At 46.6% G+C, this 18,472-nt stretch overlaps 2 protein-coding genes across 6 annotated transcripts in view; both read right to left on the bottom strand.

Moving 5' to 3' along the window:
* LOC137439747 (uncharacterized) overlaps positions 1-18,472 on the bottom strand; it is a 167,372-nt gene that overhangs the window by 39,717 nt on the left and 109,183 nt on the right. For all 5 annotated transcript variants that reach the window (XM_068135802.2, XM_068135804.2, XM_068135805.2 and 2 more), the window contains 2 exons: positions 17,674-17,813; positions 16,393-16,519 (listed from right to left, as the gene is read on the bottom strand). In XM_068135802.2, the coding sequence (XP_067991903.2) occupies positions 16,393-16,519; positions 17,674-17,813 (267 nt within the window). The remainder of the gene's footprint in view (positions 1-16,392; positions 16,520-17,673; positions 17,814-18,472) is intronic.
* On the bottom strand, positions 5,036-6,297 carry LOC144888850 (uncharacterized). Its single transcript, XM_078768367.1, has 2 exons — positions 6,241-6,297; positions 5,036-6,102 (listed from the first exon to the last, which is right to left on the bottom strand). The coding sequence occupies exons 1-2, from the start codon at positions 6,295-6,297 to the stop codon at positions 5,254-5,256; spliced, it is 906 nt and encodes a 301-aa protein (XP_078624493.1). The 3' UTR covers positions 5,036-5,253.

Raw genomic sequence — 18,472 nt, forward strand, 5'->3', positions numbered from 1 at the left:
GGGGGAGGAGGCGTGGGAAGGGGGTGGGGGGTGGTGGGAGAAATATAAAACACAAGGACACCAAGGACTTCCAGGACAGAAGTTGGTATTTAAAAAAAGTGGCATTGGGGTGAAATTAGCGGGGGTAGAAAAGATCAAGGTTTTGGATGGGGGAGGATAAGAGATGGTGGTGAACAGCTGTTTTAAAGACCTGGAGGGTGGAGTGGGATTGAAGAGAGTGAGGGAGTTTGTTCCAGAGGCGGGAGAAAAGAGGAATGAAGGAGTGAAGGTGAGCAGAGAGTCTTGATTTTGGCAGTTTAACCATAAAAGGGATGCAGGCAGATCTTGTGCGACCTGTAGGAATATTTGCGGGACAGAGCCCAGAGAGAGCTGGGGGGGCAAGGCCAGAGAGGAGTCGGTAGAAGACGGAAAGACCACCAACCTGCCTGCGGTGAGAGAGTGAGAGGCCCTTGGAGTTAGCTTCATCGCGGGAGATTCCAATGATTCTGAATGCTTTGGTTTCAACAGCGTGAAGACGAGCTAGGTGTGAGGCAGGAGCACCAGCCCAGAGGGGAAAGCAGTATTCCATTGAGCTGCGGATAAAAGCCTTGTATGTGGTGAGGAGCTCAGGTGTGCCAAGGAAGGACTTCGCACGACGGAGGATGCCCAGTCGGCGACTGGCTTTGGAGGCCAGATTTGAAATGTGGTTTTCCCAGGAAAGATCATGGCAGATAGTGAGACCCAAAAGCTTGAGTGACAGAACTTCTTGGAGAGGATTATTCAGAAAGTGGATGGGAGGGTTGTCCAGTCGGTCTTTTCGGAGAGACATCGTAAGAGTGTGAGATTTGTCAGGATTGAAAGACATGTTCCACTTGTTTGCCCAGTCTATGATTTTGTCCAGGTCTGCAGAGAGTGAGGAGGCTGCAGACTGCCGATCTGAGGGATGAAGAATGGAGCGACAGAGAGTAGAGTCATCAGCAAGGAGATAGAGAGGATTTTCAAGAGAGTCAGAGAGATCATTGATGAAGACCAGAAAAAGCACAGGGCCCAGAACACTGCCTTGGGGAACTCCAGCCTGAACAGGAAGAGGAGATGAGAGAAACCCATTCAGGGCCACACGTTCACTACGACTAGAGAGGAAGTCCGCCAGCCATGCGTGGAGATTTCCATGGATACCAAAAGAGGAGAGTTTGGTGAGCAGAGCGGGGTGCCAGACCGTATCGAAGGCACGTGATATGTCAAGGGAGACAGCTCTAATTTCCTGTTTGGCATTGAGGACCTCCATCCATTGCTGAGAAAGCAGTAGCAGCATGTCCAGAGTAGAGTGACCAGGTCTGAAACCAAATTGATGATCAGAGATCAAACCATTGGAGAAGAGGAAAGATTTCATATCTGAAGCAATGAAGGATTCCATGACTTTGCTGATAATTGGGAGAAGGCTGATTGGTCTGTAGTTCCTGGGATCTGTTTTTGCACCTTTTTTGTGCAAAGCGGTGATGTTGGCTGATTTCCAAGCAGATGGCAGATGACCTTGAGCAAAAGATAGGGTGAAGAGAACAGAAAGAGGGAGTGAAAGAGCGGAAGAACATGATTTTAGGACCCGTGGGCTGATGCCGTCAGGACCAGTTGCAGAATCAGAGTCGAGGGTTGACAGAAACTTTTCCACCTTGTCAGGAGGAAAGGACACAGAGTCCAGGAGCAGCTGGGTACGACTGGGTACGGTGGGTACAGAGGGGGATGGGTTTTGGACACAAGATTTAGAGGCAAACACAGAGTTCAGGCATTCAGCTTTTTCACGTGTGGAGTCAGCCGTGTGGCCGTTTGAGGTGAGGGAGGGGATGGAGGGGGAACAAACACCAGTAACAGATTTGACCAGACGCCACCAGGATTTGGAAGAGGGAGACAGATAAGAGAGTTCTGTCCTGAGAACGGAGCGATATTGTTTCCTGGCTCTCCTGAGGGTGGACACACACTTGTTTCGGGCTTTGTGAAAGGAAATGACATTTCCTTCCGTTGGATTTGCTTTCCATGAGACGAAAGCAAGTTGTTTCTGGGCAATAGCCTCACCACAAGATTCCGTGTACCATGGACGGGAGGAAGGGTATGACAACTGAAGACGAGATGGGATAAATCTGTGCATGAGAGAGAGCAATTTACTTTGGAAGAATTCCCAGGATGAGTTGATGTCAGAGGCGGTAGAGATGGTAGACCAGTCCAGATGATTGATGGCTGCTTGAAGACCGTGCCAGTTGGCCTGAGTGAAATGCCAGACTCGTCGACGCTGAGGAGGCTCTCTGAGAATGGTCAGAGAGATGTCCACTTTTACAAGCACATGATCAGATGAGCCGATTGGAGCAGAAGAAGAGCAGCAGACATTTTCAGGGAAGTTAGTCAAAACCAAGTCCAGAAGAGAAGATGCTCCGTTGACTGAGATCCGGGTCGGGAAATTGACAGATTGTGTCAGTCCCAGTGAGTCACAGAAGTCCTTTGCTGAAGAGCCATGGCTGGTGAGAGAGGTACCCACACCCAGCCAACTGGCATGGTGACAATTGAAATCACCACATATGAGGAAGAGAGAGTTGGGATGGGTAGATAGAAGTTGGTCCATATTATCAGACAGCGAGATGTAGATGGAGTCAACACTGTTTGGTGGACGGTACAACACACATATGAACAAAAGGTGGGAGCGAAGCGGAAGCCGTAGCCAAAGGTATTCCTGGGGGTGAGGTGGAGAGAGGGCAGTGCAGGGCGAGTGAGGAAGAGTTTTTTTATAAAGATAGCAAACCCCCCCCCCCCCCCCCCTCCAGGACGAGGCTCAGGTCTATCATACCGGAGGAGGGAGTAACCTGGGAGAGATACCAAGGAATCAGAGACATCATGAAGGAGGAAAGTTTCTGTTAAGCAGATCACGTCTGGTTTGTCAGAAGCAACCTGTATGGAGAGATCAGTCAAGTTTGAGCAAAGGCCCGGATGTTTGAAGTCCATACTGTTAAAGAAGAGCAAGGGGGAGCATCGGATACAGAACAGGGGGGGGGGGGGGGGAGCGGTAGGGTAAGATGTGGAAGAGGAGGAAGAGGTAGGGAGAGCTGTTGAAGGTGTGTCAGAGATTTCAGAATAGCTTGGAGAAAGGGAAGAATGGGGCGGACAAAAGGTTTGATGGTGATTGGGTGAGGCGCAGTGAGGTGTTATTTGAGGAGGGGGAAGAGTGAGGCAGAAGGTTGTGGGAGATTAAGGTGAAAGTTGGAAGGGGGAAGAAGCGGGGAGGACGCTTTGAGGAGGAGGGGTGAGAGGGGAGTCAGAGGGGAGGAGTGAGGGAGAGTCTCGGAGGGGAGGGGTGTGGGGGGAGTTTAGGAGGGAAGGGGCAAGGGGGGAGATCTGAAAGGGATGGGTGATGGGGAAGATTTGGAGGGGAGGGGCAAGGGGGAAGATTTGAAAGAGATGGGTGATGGGGATGATTTGGAGGGGAGGGGCAAGGGGGTAGATTTAGAGGGGAGGGGTGATGGGGAAGTTTTGGAGAGGAGGGGTGATGGGGAAGTTTTGGAGGGAAGGGGTGATGGGGAAGATTTGGAGGGGAGGGGCAAGGGGAAAGATTTGAAAGGGATGGGTGATGGGGAAGATTTGGAGGAGAGGGGCAAGGGGGAATATTTGAAAGAGATGGGTGATGGGGAAGATTTGGAGGGGAGGGGCAAGGGGGTGGATTTGGAGGGGAGGGGTGATGGGGAAGTTTTGAAGGGGAGGCGTGATGGGGAAGTTTTTGAGGGAAGGGGTGATGGCGAAGTTTTGGAGGGAAGGGGTGATGGGGAAGTTTTGGAGGAAAGGGGTGATAGGGAAGATTTGGAGGGGAGGGGTGAGATTGGATTTTGAAAAATGTACGATTAATGGGAAACGAACATTTATTGCAAAATTAGTTTCTTGAGACCTTCGAGTCAAAAATACGTTTGAGGACGCTGAAGGATGGGTGGAGTTCTGGAGAGTTTAGGGAATGTATGAAAGAGGCACTGTAACTGTAAGAGATGGAATTTTTTTTTGGAATGAATAGATTTGGTGAGCAAGTCGAAAGCATCCTTTTATAGAAGAAGAAAAAGGTGTTATAGTATATGACAGAATACAGTTCTTCAGGGGACAGTTGACACATTTTTTAACGACCTGAACATGTGATCACGAACAACGTGGTCGAAGAACGAACGAACAAATAAGAACGAACAACGGAACAGAGAAGGGAATTTTTTTTTTTTTTTTTTTTTTTTTTTTTTGAGTTGAGATGAAAACAGAGACAGAGACCGAACGTGAAACGTGAAAAATAGAGACCGAAAGTAATTGCGAGCACAATCGAAGAACCGCTGAGACAGAAACAAAGCCTCAAGCCAAGGTCAGACACGGTAGCCTACTAGTACTACACTAGGCCTCAGAATACGCGACACGAACTAACCGACGATTCTGTACACAGGTATGAAAAACCAACACCAAGAATACTATTAAAGACACACCAATAGTTACACACACCGAAAGAAAGATACAGTTTCGACAAAAACACAATTGTGAAAAGTTACTTAACTTCGAAAGCATGCGCGCATGGACAGCTTTGAAGAGACGTGACCTCCAATCTTGCGATACTACAGGTATCATGTCGCTACTTAACCCTACAGTTACCTATGGTCATCTCTAGGTCCCTATACAATTATCCAAACCCGCCCTCGGCGAGCTTACACTGCCAAACCCCATAAACTATAGCTCATGTGCCCAGGGATGTGAGGGATGGCAAAGTTGCCATTTAGTCTAGTAGGAAGACTAGGTCCCCCTGCACCCCCCGGAGATATACTTCTAATCAGTGTTTCTAGATTGGAAAAAATATGTAGAAAATGACTAGCTATGGCCCCAAGCTGAAAAAATGTCCCACATACCATTTTTATGCAAATTACTGCTGCCATTATCAAAAAAACGATTTTTGACATATCTCAGCCAATATTGCAGATAATTGAAAAAATAAGGTGTCTAGACTCATGTTTTGACGGGTGTAGATCATGATAGAACTATTCATAACAAGATCACCTGTGTCTATGGTTTGCTAGTATGCTAATTAGTGCTTTATTTACAAAATAATCACAGTTTTACGAAATAATAGACTCATATTAAGGTCCGTCTACACAGACGTTAACACAAAGTTTTATTTTTCTAAATATTACAACTGTCAAAATAGTCCTAGCACTCAATGTGACCACTCTTCTCTTGCTTGTTTTAGATAAACATCATTAGCATTAGTGATTCTACACTGAGTCAGTCATCATCATTTTCATCGAAATCGTCAGAGTCAAACTCTTCTTCTCCTTCCTCTTCCTCCTCCTCTTCGTGCTCTCCTGTGTTCAGAAGATCCACCAGTGAGGTTGGTAGGATGGGACCACTGGACCACATTGGTTTCAACAGTCCTTCATCAGTCCTTATCCATCCTTGCTCCTCATAAGGTTTTGGCTTTTCGATGATAGGTTGATCGGCTCTTTTGTACAATGCTACGCGGTGGTTCACACGCTGGATGTGCGGCTTCAGGGCAGACTGGCATGGAGGAAGGCGAGCCAGATCAACCTTGGACTTGGATGTGAGGGTCTTGTCCTCTCCCACCATTTTTCGTAGCAGCTTGGCACGGACAATGTCCACTGATGACTCGCGACTCTGGCCGTACATCACACAGGTGAATTTTTCTAACTGCCTCTCCACCTCAGGGTTGGCATCCCAGTTGTCACCCAGTTCACCGAATGCCCTGTGAAACCTGGGATTCTTCTCCAGCTTTTTCAAGGGCCCGACTTTTCCCTTCCCTTTGAAGGCACTGGTGCAGTCTTCTCCGCTGAACACATAGTACCCCAGGAGAGTGGCACAGTAGTCCTCTCCCAGGGATTCTGCCAGCTCAGAGACGTTGACAAGTTGGCGATGCTTCCCTGACCCTGTATCCAGGTACACCGTCAGCTTGATGTTGTGGGCATGGTGGAGCAGGATCAGGAGGATGTCTGTGTCCGGTGTTCTGACTACAGCGTTCTTGTATCCGATGGTAGCAGCATGATGGAGGTACAGAACCACCCTGGTATCAGTCTCTTCCTGGTTGCTGTAGATCGTGGGGAGTTCACGTACCTCGACCTGAAACACAAAAAGGCACCGCATTTCAATCACCAGTCACTGCCAGTTTCAGATCTAGACAAACATCACAGGTAATCACCTTTTTTTCAGGAAAAATTACAAATTGAATCGCCATTCACGAAGGGCTTTCAATTTTACCTTGCCATTCGTTGAGGCAAGTTGGTGGGCCTTCCCCTCCACGATCAGCACAGCCATCTCTGTTCTCTCCAGCCTGGTAGTCTCAGAGTGTCCAAGCCTGTGTAGTATTGTGGTGAGCTGTTTGCTTCGGAACAGGTGCCTTACAGTCACACAGAGGAGAATGTGCTTTGGTAACTTCCATTTTCCATCTGACACTGCACGGCACAGATCTTGTCCAATGGAGAAGACCAGACGCTTCACCTTTTCTGTTTCGATGCCCTCCTTGCCAGTCATTAGCACGCTGAGAAAGCGGACAAGGTCTGGAGGTAGGATGTCTTCAGGATTGAGCTCCATGTCTTCAGCTGTTGGTGGCCATGGTTGGTCTTTACACTCTCTGAAAGCCTGTAGAATACCCTGGCGAAGTTGGAGGGCAACATTTTGGTTCTTGTTTGTGCTTCCGAGTGTGAATGCTCGTGCGAGAGCATTGGAAACTGTTATGTTTGAGCTGTGCACAAGCCAGAAAGAAATGACATCACATTTGTCATGATCAACCTTCGTGAAGTGGATATGCTCCTTGATTGGGTCATTCTGTAGGCGTTTCAGTAGTTTCTCTGACCGATAATTTGAGTTCTCATATCCATTCAGTTTCAGTTCCTCGACATAGAGCAAGCGCAAGGAAGAAAGCTGTAGAACTTTATTCTGCTGGATGACCTGGGTTTGAATGTGTTCCAGTACTGAGTTGAATGCCTTTTCATGGGCGGCTGACATGCAAGCCTGCTCCTTTGGTGCTTCGGCTCTGTGAATCGCACGCTCATAGTTGTAGAATGCTGTGCGGAAAGCTTTAAAACATGACGGATGGTGTTTGGCCTCACATGCAAAGAGGTCTTTGTTTTTCACCTTTCGATGGAGTCGATAGAGACCCATTTTCTCAGCCCGTGTTTCGATTTGCTCCCATGCATTTTCTTTGTTTTTAAAGGATGGGAAGGTTGTAGGCCTCTCAGTATTGCGATGAGCATCTTTGGTCTCAACTTTCTCACAAAATATACACTCTGGCGGGAAGATGGGTTCAGCAGAACCTCCTGGTTTACGAGGAGAGTGATGCCATGATGAGGTTGATGGCCCTGGTTCTGTATCATCTCCCAGACGATGAAAGTGGCGGACAAAGTGCTTATAACACTTGCTGTGATATCCTACTCTTTCTAGGTCATCAGGAAGAGTTGCCGGGATCTGATCACATACTGATTGCATACGACATGGGGAGTCATGCGGTTGGTTGAGACGTCTATCCCGGATCTTTTGAAGCAGTTGCAGTTTTTCTGAAGCAGATCCTTTAATTTTACGGAGGGGCGTGAAATCCCCATGATCAGACATGGATGGTACATGAAGGATGCATGTAGGAGGAGAGCTTTGGGCTGCAGGTTCTACACTCCGTTTTCTTTTGGGCATGCTTGCTGTCGATGTCTACCATCACTGTTAAATGACAAATAAGAAATCACGAATGATGTTAAAAGTGCCTGTGAAAGGAGGCTCTGAGTTTTCAGTGAGGTAACAGAGGTTCTGAGTCATGTTCTACACTAGGGTACTTTTTAGCTGACTAAACCATGTTTAGTGGCATCAAAAGTGCTAATAGCTAAAACATCTAAATTCTTCCACACTAACGTTAGCTATCTAGGCCAATGAAACATTGTGCTAAGTTACTGTAGCTAGCTCAGCTGTCGTGCCTCTTTCTGGTTCAATTCATATACAGAAGTCAACAGATATGTCTCATGTTTGGCATTAACAAAAGTTTAAGTTACACCGACATTAGGAACATACTGTACATAGATGAGGCTAGCTTTAACGTTAGCTAACATGGTGCTAGCTGGCTCAGCTGTTATTCTGCCTGTTTATGATTTCATGCAGAAACTGAAGTCAAGAGTGTGAGTAACATTATAGTTAGCATCTTACCTGGCTAGATTGGAGGATGAATACCAAGAACAACACACAGATGGAATGGAAGACTGAACTTTCAACTGAGGTATTCAATAACATCAACGTTACCAATTGATACGAGCGCGCGACATTACCAATTGATACGAGCGCGCGAGCGCGCATGTTACATGGATGGAAATGTAAAATGGCAGCTATAGCAGCACTAATTTGGATCTCTAGTCTGTCATTTCTGCACTGTGATTGGATAACATAAAAAAATATGTTTGGGAGTTAACAGCAGGAGTTGGTAGATTTTACGTGGGCTGGGTGAGAAACCTTTAAATAAGCAAGTGAAAATCTCTCGCAATACAAAGTCAATGGTGGGAAGAAAAGTTGAGTGGTACCAATGTTACTGCCAATGTCCCGCCCCTATGCAAGACTCAGGAGCATCTTGTTGACATTTAACCTTGAAAATACCTGGGTTTAGACCCCTTATGTACCATGTTAAGTTATCTGCAGTATTAACGTATCCTTATCATTTGTAAAACTGATTATTTTGTAATTACAGCATTAATATGCATACTAGTATACCATAGACACATGTAATCATGTTATGAATAGTTCTATCATGATCTATGCCCTTCAAAACATGGGTCTAGACACCTTCATTTTTCAATTATCTGCAATATTGGCTGAGATATGTCAAAAATCGTTTTTTTGATAATGGCAGCAGTAATTTGCATAAAAATGGTATGTGGGACATTTTTTCAGCTTGGGGCCATAGCTAGTCATTTTCTACACATTTTTTCCAATCTAGAAACACTGATTAGAAGTATATCTCCAGGGGGTGCAGGGGGACCTAATCTTCCTACTAGACTAATTCCTCCACATCGGGCATCCCTCACTATTAATTTTGCCCATCCAATTTTCTGCCCATCAAAATTTGCCAATCATTACTGCCAATCATTTTTTACCCATCAAATTTGCCAATTCAATTTGCCAATCATTACTGCCCTATCCCTACCATCGTCCATTAATCTTCGAGCCTCGTGCGTCATTACCTTCTCAAAGCGCGGCTTTGCAAAGCCGAGCAATGAAGGCGGGTGGTTTGTCTACCGCGGGTGGGTCCGTCCGGCACTCGGTTCAGGGGAGGTTTACTCGGCCCGAGATTCCAAGGTGCACCTCGGCGCGGAGCCTTTCGCTCTCCCGCCCGATGGTCCAATCTCGCCCGGCCGGAACGCCGCAACGACAAGGGGTCGCCGTCCCGACCCTTCTTACCTTCCCTCGCACCGGGCCGCCCGCTCCGCTTAGCAGAGCGCGGACGCGACCATGCAGGGCGAGGCCCGGCCCAGGTCGCGCACAGCGGTTCTTTTGAAACCGCCGTGATTACGACCCCCGCCGGTTCCTGCAGTACCCAAAGCCCGGTCACGGACCGAGGGCTCGCGTCGGCTAAACGTCGGTCTAACCGCTGCTCCGTTTAGCGTCGATGCTTTACTCGCATGCCCACACACATACACGACCCCTTTCACACTCTCCAAACCCGGCGCTCCAACGTCACTCGTATATCCCACCCACTTTGTCACAGCACTCGCTCGTGCATTCTCCCCTCGCACAAACTCAGGTCTACTCATAACGCTCACATACTCCATTACACACCTGACCACCGCACACCTTGGCACACACTCGTCGTTCGCACGCTTCATCAACACACCTCCTCGCGCCCACTCCTCGGTCACATTCTCTGTGACAACCATGGGTGTGCACTCTTTTGCACACCCAATCACACGCTTCAATGTGCCCTCCCGCACCCGCACCACCACCAACTCAGATGTGCCTCCTCGCACCCGCTCCTCATCCATCTCACTCCACGTGCCACTCTCACCACCACACTCTGTCGTGCATTCCTTCTCACTCTCGACAGCACTCTCACTCCTCAGTGCACACTTTTTCCTCACACACACCTCCGTTCCACACCTTTCTCATGCACCTTCTTGCACACCCTCTCCCGGTACATACTCGGTACCACTCATGGGGGTGCATTCTTGCACACACCCGATCACCGCCGCACACCCTGGCTCACAAATACCTTCCGCACTCCCCATAGTCGGACATCCTCGCACACCTCCTCCGTCCACACACTCTGCACCAGTCGCACACCTCACCAGCGGCCTTTCACGAACGCCCGGGTCTAGACCAACACCCAAGCTCACTGAATCTCCCCTCACACCATATACATTCCCAAGCATATCGCCACTCACCTCGGCACCTCTTCTCTTCCGCTCCTCCTCCGCCACCTGCAAACTCTTTATTTGGTCAGTAAGCACATCATCACGCTGTGAGCACAGACCTTGCACCAACTCCATCACCTCCTCCTTTATCTCCTTCTTAGTCTCCCTCCGTCTCTTCTTAATTTCACTTACCCCCTCTTCCACTTCCTCTAATTTTTGTCTCACCTCCTTTATTTCCCTTCAATTTCTCCCTCTAAGGCCACCTTGGTCGTTTCTATGTGCGTCCTGACTTCCCGTTCTTTTGTCTCCATTGTCTCTACCACCTCTTCTAACCTCTTCGTCAGTCCCTCATGTACCGTCTGACATTCCTTCTTTGTCGCTATTAGTTCTTTCTTGATCTATTTTTGCGTCGCTTTCAACCCCCCTATTATCGCCGTGTTCTTTTCCACCTGCTCCCCTAACTCCTTTTGTCCCACTGTCAGCTGCTCTACTCCCCGCGTCAGGTCTTCTATTCCCCCCCTGTAACCTAGCCGTGCTGTTCCTCACCTCTTTCTCCATGCGCTCCTCACCCCACTTTACTTCCTCGCGTACCCCAGCGACCTCTTTGCCCACTCCGCTCCTTATATCCTCCCCCATCTCTCCCATCTCTTTGGTAGATGCCGCCCTCATCTGCTCCAAATCATTCCTTTGGGCATCCAATTTACTTTCCAACCCGATTTTTACCTCCTCTATCTGATTCCCCATCTGTTTAATTTCCCGGGCGGATTGCTCCCCTATTTCCCTCAATTTGCCTTCCATATTGTTTTCTAACCCCTCTAACCCATTCTTCACCCCTTCCATTTGGTTCTCCTGGGTGGCCATTCTATTCTCCAACCCCGTTAACCCATCCTTCATTTCCCCAATTTGATTACCCACATCCTCCAGTTGGCCCCCCAATTTACCTTCCAGCCCTTCCAACCTGATGTCTAACCCCTCAAATTTGTTGTCTAAACCCTCAAATTTGTTGTCTAAACCCTCAAATTTGGCTTCTAGCCCCCCGATTTGATTTCCCAAGTCATGTCTCAATTCCCCGATTTGGCTTCCCATATCATTCCTCATTGCTCCAATTTGGCTTCCCAATTGTTCCCCCATTCTGTTTTCCATTTGTTCCAATTGTTCTCCCATCCCCATTTGCATGGCGGCCTGCAGCTGCGCAATGAGGGCTTGCATGTCTATCCATCCCACTTGCGCCGCGGGCGCGGCTACCGCGGCCACCACGTGCGAGGCGCCATCTTGTGCGCCTTCAACCTCGTGCGCGAGGCCGCCATCTTGTGCACCTGAAACCCCCTCGACCACATCCTCGTCGCTCTCCTCCTCCCCCTCTCTCAATTCCTCCCTGGGGTCCTGGGTTACCTCCAAACCCTCTTCTTCTACCCCCACCGGCATTCGACCGCCTTGATCATCCATGGCACGATTTTAAAATTTAGATGTTTTAATAAAATTTCGGCCGCTCGTAATTTCGACCAAAATTTTAGATGTTAAAAATTTGGTTCGGGCCCAAATCCCACTCCCCGACACCAATTGTTATGGATGCAGGGGACGGCACTCCCGTTAGCAAGGGGGGGGGTTAAACCCCTTGTCTTGTTAAGCTGGCTGTCCGACCGGTCCTGGTACTTGTAACGCTCTTTTGCGGGGTGGGATTGATCAGGGTTATTGGTCCAGGTATTAGCCCGAATACCTTTATCAATCCCTCCGCAAAACAGGGAGACAAGAAGCGCTCGAATCCCGGACAAGATGGAGTTTGCCGAGCGGTTTAGCAATCCGGATTCTGAACCGTTAGCAAAGGACTAACCCGATTCATAAGCGGTTCGGCCAAAATCGTGCCACAGGTACTCAATTGAAAGAAATCACGAAAGCGATCGGACAAGAATGAAACCAAAGTAAGGAGGAACAGGTATTTATTAATTAACTATACAGACCAAAGGAAGAGAAGTAACGAAAGTAATATACAGGAGAAGAAGACACAGCGCAAATCCTACTACAAGCTTACTTATACCCAGGGACAAGACAAACAGAACAAACTCACGTACACTAATGGGGTTTTCAGGCAGGAATGGCAGGAAGGATGAGAAGGGCAGACGGTCCAAAGAACTGGTGGGCAGGGAAGTTCAGGAATCGCGGCACGCCGTTGGTGGCCCACGTGAGCGTCACGCTCCGGTGCAGTGGCGAAAACCCGGTCGTCAGTGCTGGTTGGTATCGCGTCTCTCTCCGGTGCTCCTTGCTCATCCGTCTCCAACACCGTGGGTCTTGAAAGTCCTCCTGCGTCTCTCTGGTGGGGGCCTCGCGCCAAGGGTTTTATAACCACGCCCATGGAACTCTCTCGAACTCACCAGATGTTTCTTGCCACGCCCTATCAAGCCATGCTCACCGAGCCCTGGTTGGTCCTTCGGGGCTCTCTGGCTCCACCTTTGATGACGAGGTGGGGCCACGCCCTTCTTCTCCGATCCTGGCCTCGTGGGCAATGGAGTTTTGGCGGTGTAATGCCAACGAAACAGCCCAACTGTCACTGGCACTTGGCAGAGGCGATTGGGGAAAATTGAAAGGGGAACTATCTTATTTCTTTGATGCAACGTAGAGTCAACTATTGGAAACACAGCCTTACCTGAAACACATACTAATGACATAACTATTGAGAGGTCCTATGGTGTCCTACGTGTTGTACATGGACTAACTAAGGTGCAATCTTTAATTAACAGCCAATTAAGGGGAAATGTACACAGGGGTCATCTATGAGGGAATTTTCTACTAAATTTACATGTGAAGGTTCTAAAAACCATAACAATATATACATGCTCCTTGCTGCCCCCATATATACATATACTCATATATATACAGGGTGAGCCAGAAATTCTCTGCAGCCAGAAATGATTGTGAAGGAAATAAAAAATTGTATTTCAAAATAAATTCATTCATGATATTGAAGTACATAACATGCACATTTATTATTTTTTATTTTTTGACCATGTGGAACTGGTCGGGTGAAGAACGCGCTTTCGCTATCAAAGCTTTTTACAAGAATAATGATAGTGCAACTGCTGCACAATGTCAATTCAAACTCCATTTCAATGTTCAACATCATGGAAATGTGCCGTCTGTTCGTGTTATCAAGTTATGGGTTCAGAAGTTTGAGAGGACCGGTTCAACTTTAAAAGAGAAACCACCGGGAGCACCCAAATCAGTAAGAACGGTACAAAACATTGAGCGTGTAAGGGAGTCAGTTTTGAGAAGTCTGCATTGCACCACCAAAAACATGTATCAGCCTTAATAATTTCTCACACGTCACTACGCCGCATATTGCATAAGGATTTAAACTTTTATCCCTATAAAATTCAAACTGTCCAGGAATGAAGCCAATAGGATGAGATTGTCCGCAATAATTTTTGTGAGGGAATGCTTTCATTTATGGACGGAAATGAAAACCAAAACATTGCTAACAATTTGTTCATGTCTGATGAAGCACATTTTCATCTGTGCGGCTATGTCAACAAACAAAATACTCGTTTTGGGGCAGCCGAAAACCCAAGAGAAATGCACACGAAACTGTTACACAGTCCCAAAGTCACAGTGTGGTGTGCACTTTTGTCGTTCGGCATCATAGGGCCTTACTTCTTTGAGAATGATAACGGAAATGTTGTTACTGTTACTGCAGCTCGATTATACCGATATGGTTTCTAACTTCCTCTCCAGAGATTTAAACAGATTTGCAGAAGAGAGCCCAATGACACGGTTTCAGCAAGATGGTGCAACCTCCCACACCGCCAGAGTGTCCATGACTACTGTAAGGGCGCTCTTTCCAAAGCATGTCATTTCCCGAAACGGCGATATTCCATGACCAGCGAGGTCACCCGATTTGACTGCATGCGATTATTTATTGTCGTCATATCTAAAGGACAAAGTGTATGTTAACCGTCCACAAACTCTTCATGAACTTAAGGAAAACATCAGACGCGAAATCGATGAAATTGATGGGGCCATGTTGCAGAACGTCATGAATAAATTGGCGTCCATGATTGGAGGAATGTGTCAGACGAAATGGTGCGCATCTCCTAGATGTTCTTTTCCACAAATAAATGGCATGTTATGTACTTCACTTTCTTGTAAGAATTTATTTTGAAATACAACTTTTTATTACCCTTATACGAGTGTTAAAAATGACCATATTTCTGGCTCACCCTGTATATTTTATATATATATATATACACACACATACATACACACGTTTGCTTTTTAGAAGGAAAACTTTATGTTCTGGGCCCCTCCTGCGCGTGGGCCTGGCGTCAAGGTGCCTTTGGAGCAATTGTAAACCTGGCCCTGCTTGTGATGCAAACAAACCAAATACTTCACAGAAATAGTAATGATAAACAACTTTATTTCAACTAGGAATTTGTGTCCCATGGTTGTCATATCATATTGGATTACACATCCTGTATATCTGTACTTCCTGTTTGTCTGTAATGTAATTCTTAGTTGGTGAAATGTGTTTGGGTGTTTTGAATTTTGAATGCCTTTCTTATTACACAATGGTGGCCTTGTGGTGAGAACACTAGACTCACTTCCTACAAATCCAGCTGAAAGCATCAGTATGAAGATTGTTCAGATGCCCTTCACTGAGGGGGTAAACTGCCTTCCCCACCTGTCCCAGTTTAGATGTGGTGCTTGTCCACACTTTATAGGGGATAACTGATGCACACAGGGCAATTTGGGATGGGAACTAAACTCCCAACTATGAAAAGGCAGCACCACCCAAACATTCCAATAAATAACTCGGACATATCTCTTTCGGAAGAAAAACAATCCTATAAAATAAAAATAAAAATTCAATGCCCTTGAATGTAGTGATTGTTACCTCCACCACCGAAGGTGGATGGAGGTTATGTTTTCAACACTGTCGGTCTGTCTGTCTGTCTGTTAACAGGATATCTCAAAATGTTGTGGAAGGATTCAGACAAAATTTGGAGGAAAGGTTGGTTGGGTGTGTGACAAGGATGAAATGATGAGATTTTGGTGAACATTCGAATCCGGATCCAGATACTATAATTTTTAAAGTGATTCTTCACCATTGAGTAAGCCTGGTGTTGAACTAACTGTTAAGGTGGCTGGCTTAAGATCTTAGGATCTAGAGTTTGAGCCCCTGTCATGCCATTGAATTAACACCAGGTTGGTTGACTCAGCCTGGCATCCTTCCGAGGTTGGCAAAATAAGTACCATCTTACTGGTAACAGGTGTTGGGCTAGCGGCTAGGGTGCCGGCTTAGGATCCTAGGATCCTGAGTTCGAATCCCGGTCGATTGCTGAATTAACGCCAGGGGGGTTGACTCAGCCTGTCATCCTTCCGAGGTCGGCTAATTGAGTACCAGTTCACTGGTAATTCCCTGTTTGTCGTTAAAGGCGGCAAAAAGGGTTGGCGTCAGGAAGGGCATCCGGCCGTAAAACATTGCTTCAAAAAGGGGACCGAAAAACAACAACAACCACGGTTCCCGAAAAAGGCCAACCCCCGCTTTGCGGGGAAAAATGGCCTCTAAAGGTGGTTTTTACTGGTAACAGGGGCACTGCATCAACGGTACAGCACACTTCCAGAAATGGTGCAACCAGCAGCCACGTGCTGCATATGAAACAACAACATCAGCAACCATTCATTGACAGATGGGGCTAAAAACGATATATAGCACGATATCTCAAAAGGTTGTGGACGGATTCTGACAAAACTTAGAGGGTGAGTTGGGAAGGTGACAAGAACATGACGATTCGATTTTGTTTCAGGTCCGAATCCAGATCCGTGCCACTCTAGTTGTCGATGTGAAGTTACATCCTTTCATCAGCAATCCTAATAATGACCATATGAAGATGCTTAATAATTGAAGATGTCCTTATCCAAAAACTACCAATTTTAACCTATAAAGTAAGTAAAGAGATTCTCATAACAAAGTAAGATTTAAGTTGTTTTTTTAATAAAATGAAAATGAAAACATCGAATGACTGTGAAAGGTTAAACTCACACAACAGATGGGCCGTAGTGAGCGCAGACGTCCAGCGTGGCCACCCCAGGCCGATGGCCGGGGAAACTCGCCCTCCTCAAAAAGCATTTGGCGACCCTGAAATCCAGGCTCTTCGTAAGCCACCCAGCTGGAACAAACACACAAATACATTGCTGAAGTTGAAAAAGCCATCAAGGGTACAATAGATTAATACCTGTCATTGCGATGTACAGTGTAACGCTTTAAACCACAAGATAGTTTTATGGTTGCAAATGGGATAGCCAGCTTAATGTCCTCCTTATGATGTACAGCACACTGCCAGGATTCAGTTCCACCTGCTACTACACCACCTGAGTGACAGTTTCAGACAACTGCGCAACCTTGCTGTGGCTTCAGCAACCTTTGACCAGACGGTTCAGCAGCACGCTAGTTGCTCACCAAGCTATCTTGGCACAACATGGTTTGACTTTTCACCACAATAATCTACTTCACCACTGACATAATTTACAAGGTCGGAATGTTTTTCATCAATTGCTCCTCGATCGCTATTCGTTCTCTGTAATGTGCCCCTATAACCACGTGTGAGGTCATACTGGAAAAAAAACCCCCCTGAAAATCAGGCCGGTCTGTAAGTTATCATCTTCTTGAAATGTGTTTTATTTAATTAAGCTGAATTATTGTCCTCTTCTTCTTTCCTCCATGTGGATTGCCTACACAGTACAGATTTTGAGAGGCATTTACTCATTGCCTGTATAGTCTATAAGTGGACAATTTCCAAATTCTGTTTCTGTTGTTGAATTATAACACGTATACGTCATGTGCTTCATCATGCATTGGCCTGTTTTGCATTCCCATCTGACAATTTGATTAGCTCATGGTGCGGGAATCCCAGCTTTAAAATCCCACACACTGTGTTGGTCTTTTTATTGTCTCCCAATGTCCTGTAATGCACGTGAAAGTACACTGATGTCTCATGTCTTTCTCCTACATGTACGCAACATCCCCCATGAGGTTAAGATCAGTATTAAAATAAACCTATTTATGCCTCCAGAAGAGAAACATCTTTGGTATAGAATTTGAACCTCTCTCTCCCCTATCCCACCCCTTTATGTCCATTCACATACAGTACAGTCCACTTCCCATATAGGGCCTACTAGAAACATTTTGCCTTTGATCCCCTATCACACTCATTCATCCGCCCCAACCCCTCACAAAACCTCAATTTTGTGGATGTAATATGTAGATGGCTAATTTACATGAATGTGTGTTACAGTGCATCTTCTGCAAATGTACAGTACATACAGTCCAGCAAGCACCCGTAAAGACCCCACTGAATGTGGAACATCTGGATCAGCCTCCTGCAGCAAGTCTGTGAGCTCGGGGATGGCCACACACATCTCTTGACTTCGTCCACAGAACTCTTCTTCTTCATACAGCACAATCTGAATTTTACAGCAGGATTACATGTAAACGACGATGATAAAGAAAACTTTTTCGATACGTCGTGCTGCTGGTGAGTTGCATTCTAAGATAATGATGTAACCATAAGGTGCCATTTTGAAAACAGCCATGACAATTCAATCTTTACTTACCCATACTATTGTTTGGTACAGGTACAGGTATGTAAAGTCTTATACTACTGCCCCGAAAGAATGTGTAGAGTTGACAAAACGTGATGTCACCAGAAGTACTATATTAAAAAGTCAGCATTAGCGTGACATTCATAACCTCCACAACCGAAGGTGGATGGGGGTTGTGTTTTCACCCATATTTATCTGTCTGTTTGTTAAGCAAAGCAAGTGGTAAAGCATGTGGTGAGGTGGAAAGAAGTGGGAAGTGGTCATGTGCTGTGTGCAGGAAGGGTGTCGGAGTGAACTCCATTCAATGTACAATGTGCGCTGAGTGGGTTCATCAAAAATGTAGTGGTCTGAGAGGGTCATTAACCAGTGTGGCAGCTACATTCAAATGTAAGGTGTGCACAGAGGGAGCTGCAGATGGAGGAAATGTTGAGTTGGATCTTGGATACGGCATGAAGCTGGAAGGTGTGAAAACATTTTGCTACCTCGGAGACATGCTGAATGGAGAAGGTGGATCAGACTCG

The sequence above is a fragment of the Myxine glutinosa genome, chromosome 14 (genome assembly GCF_964187855.1).
Source record: "Myxine glutinosa chromosome 14, kmMyxGlut1.1, whole genome shotgun sequence".
NCBI classification, from domain to species: Eukaryota; Metazoa; Chordata; class Myxini; order Myxiniformes; family Myxinidae; genus Myxine; species Myxine glutinosa.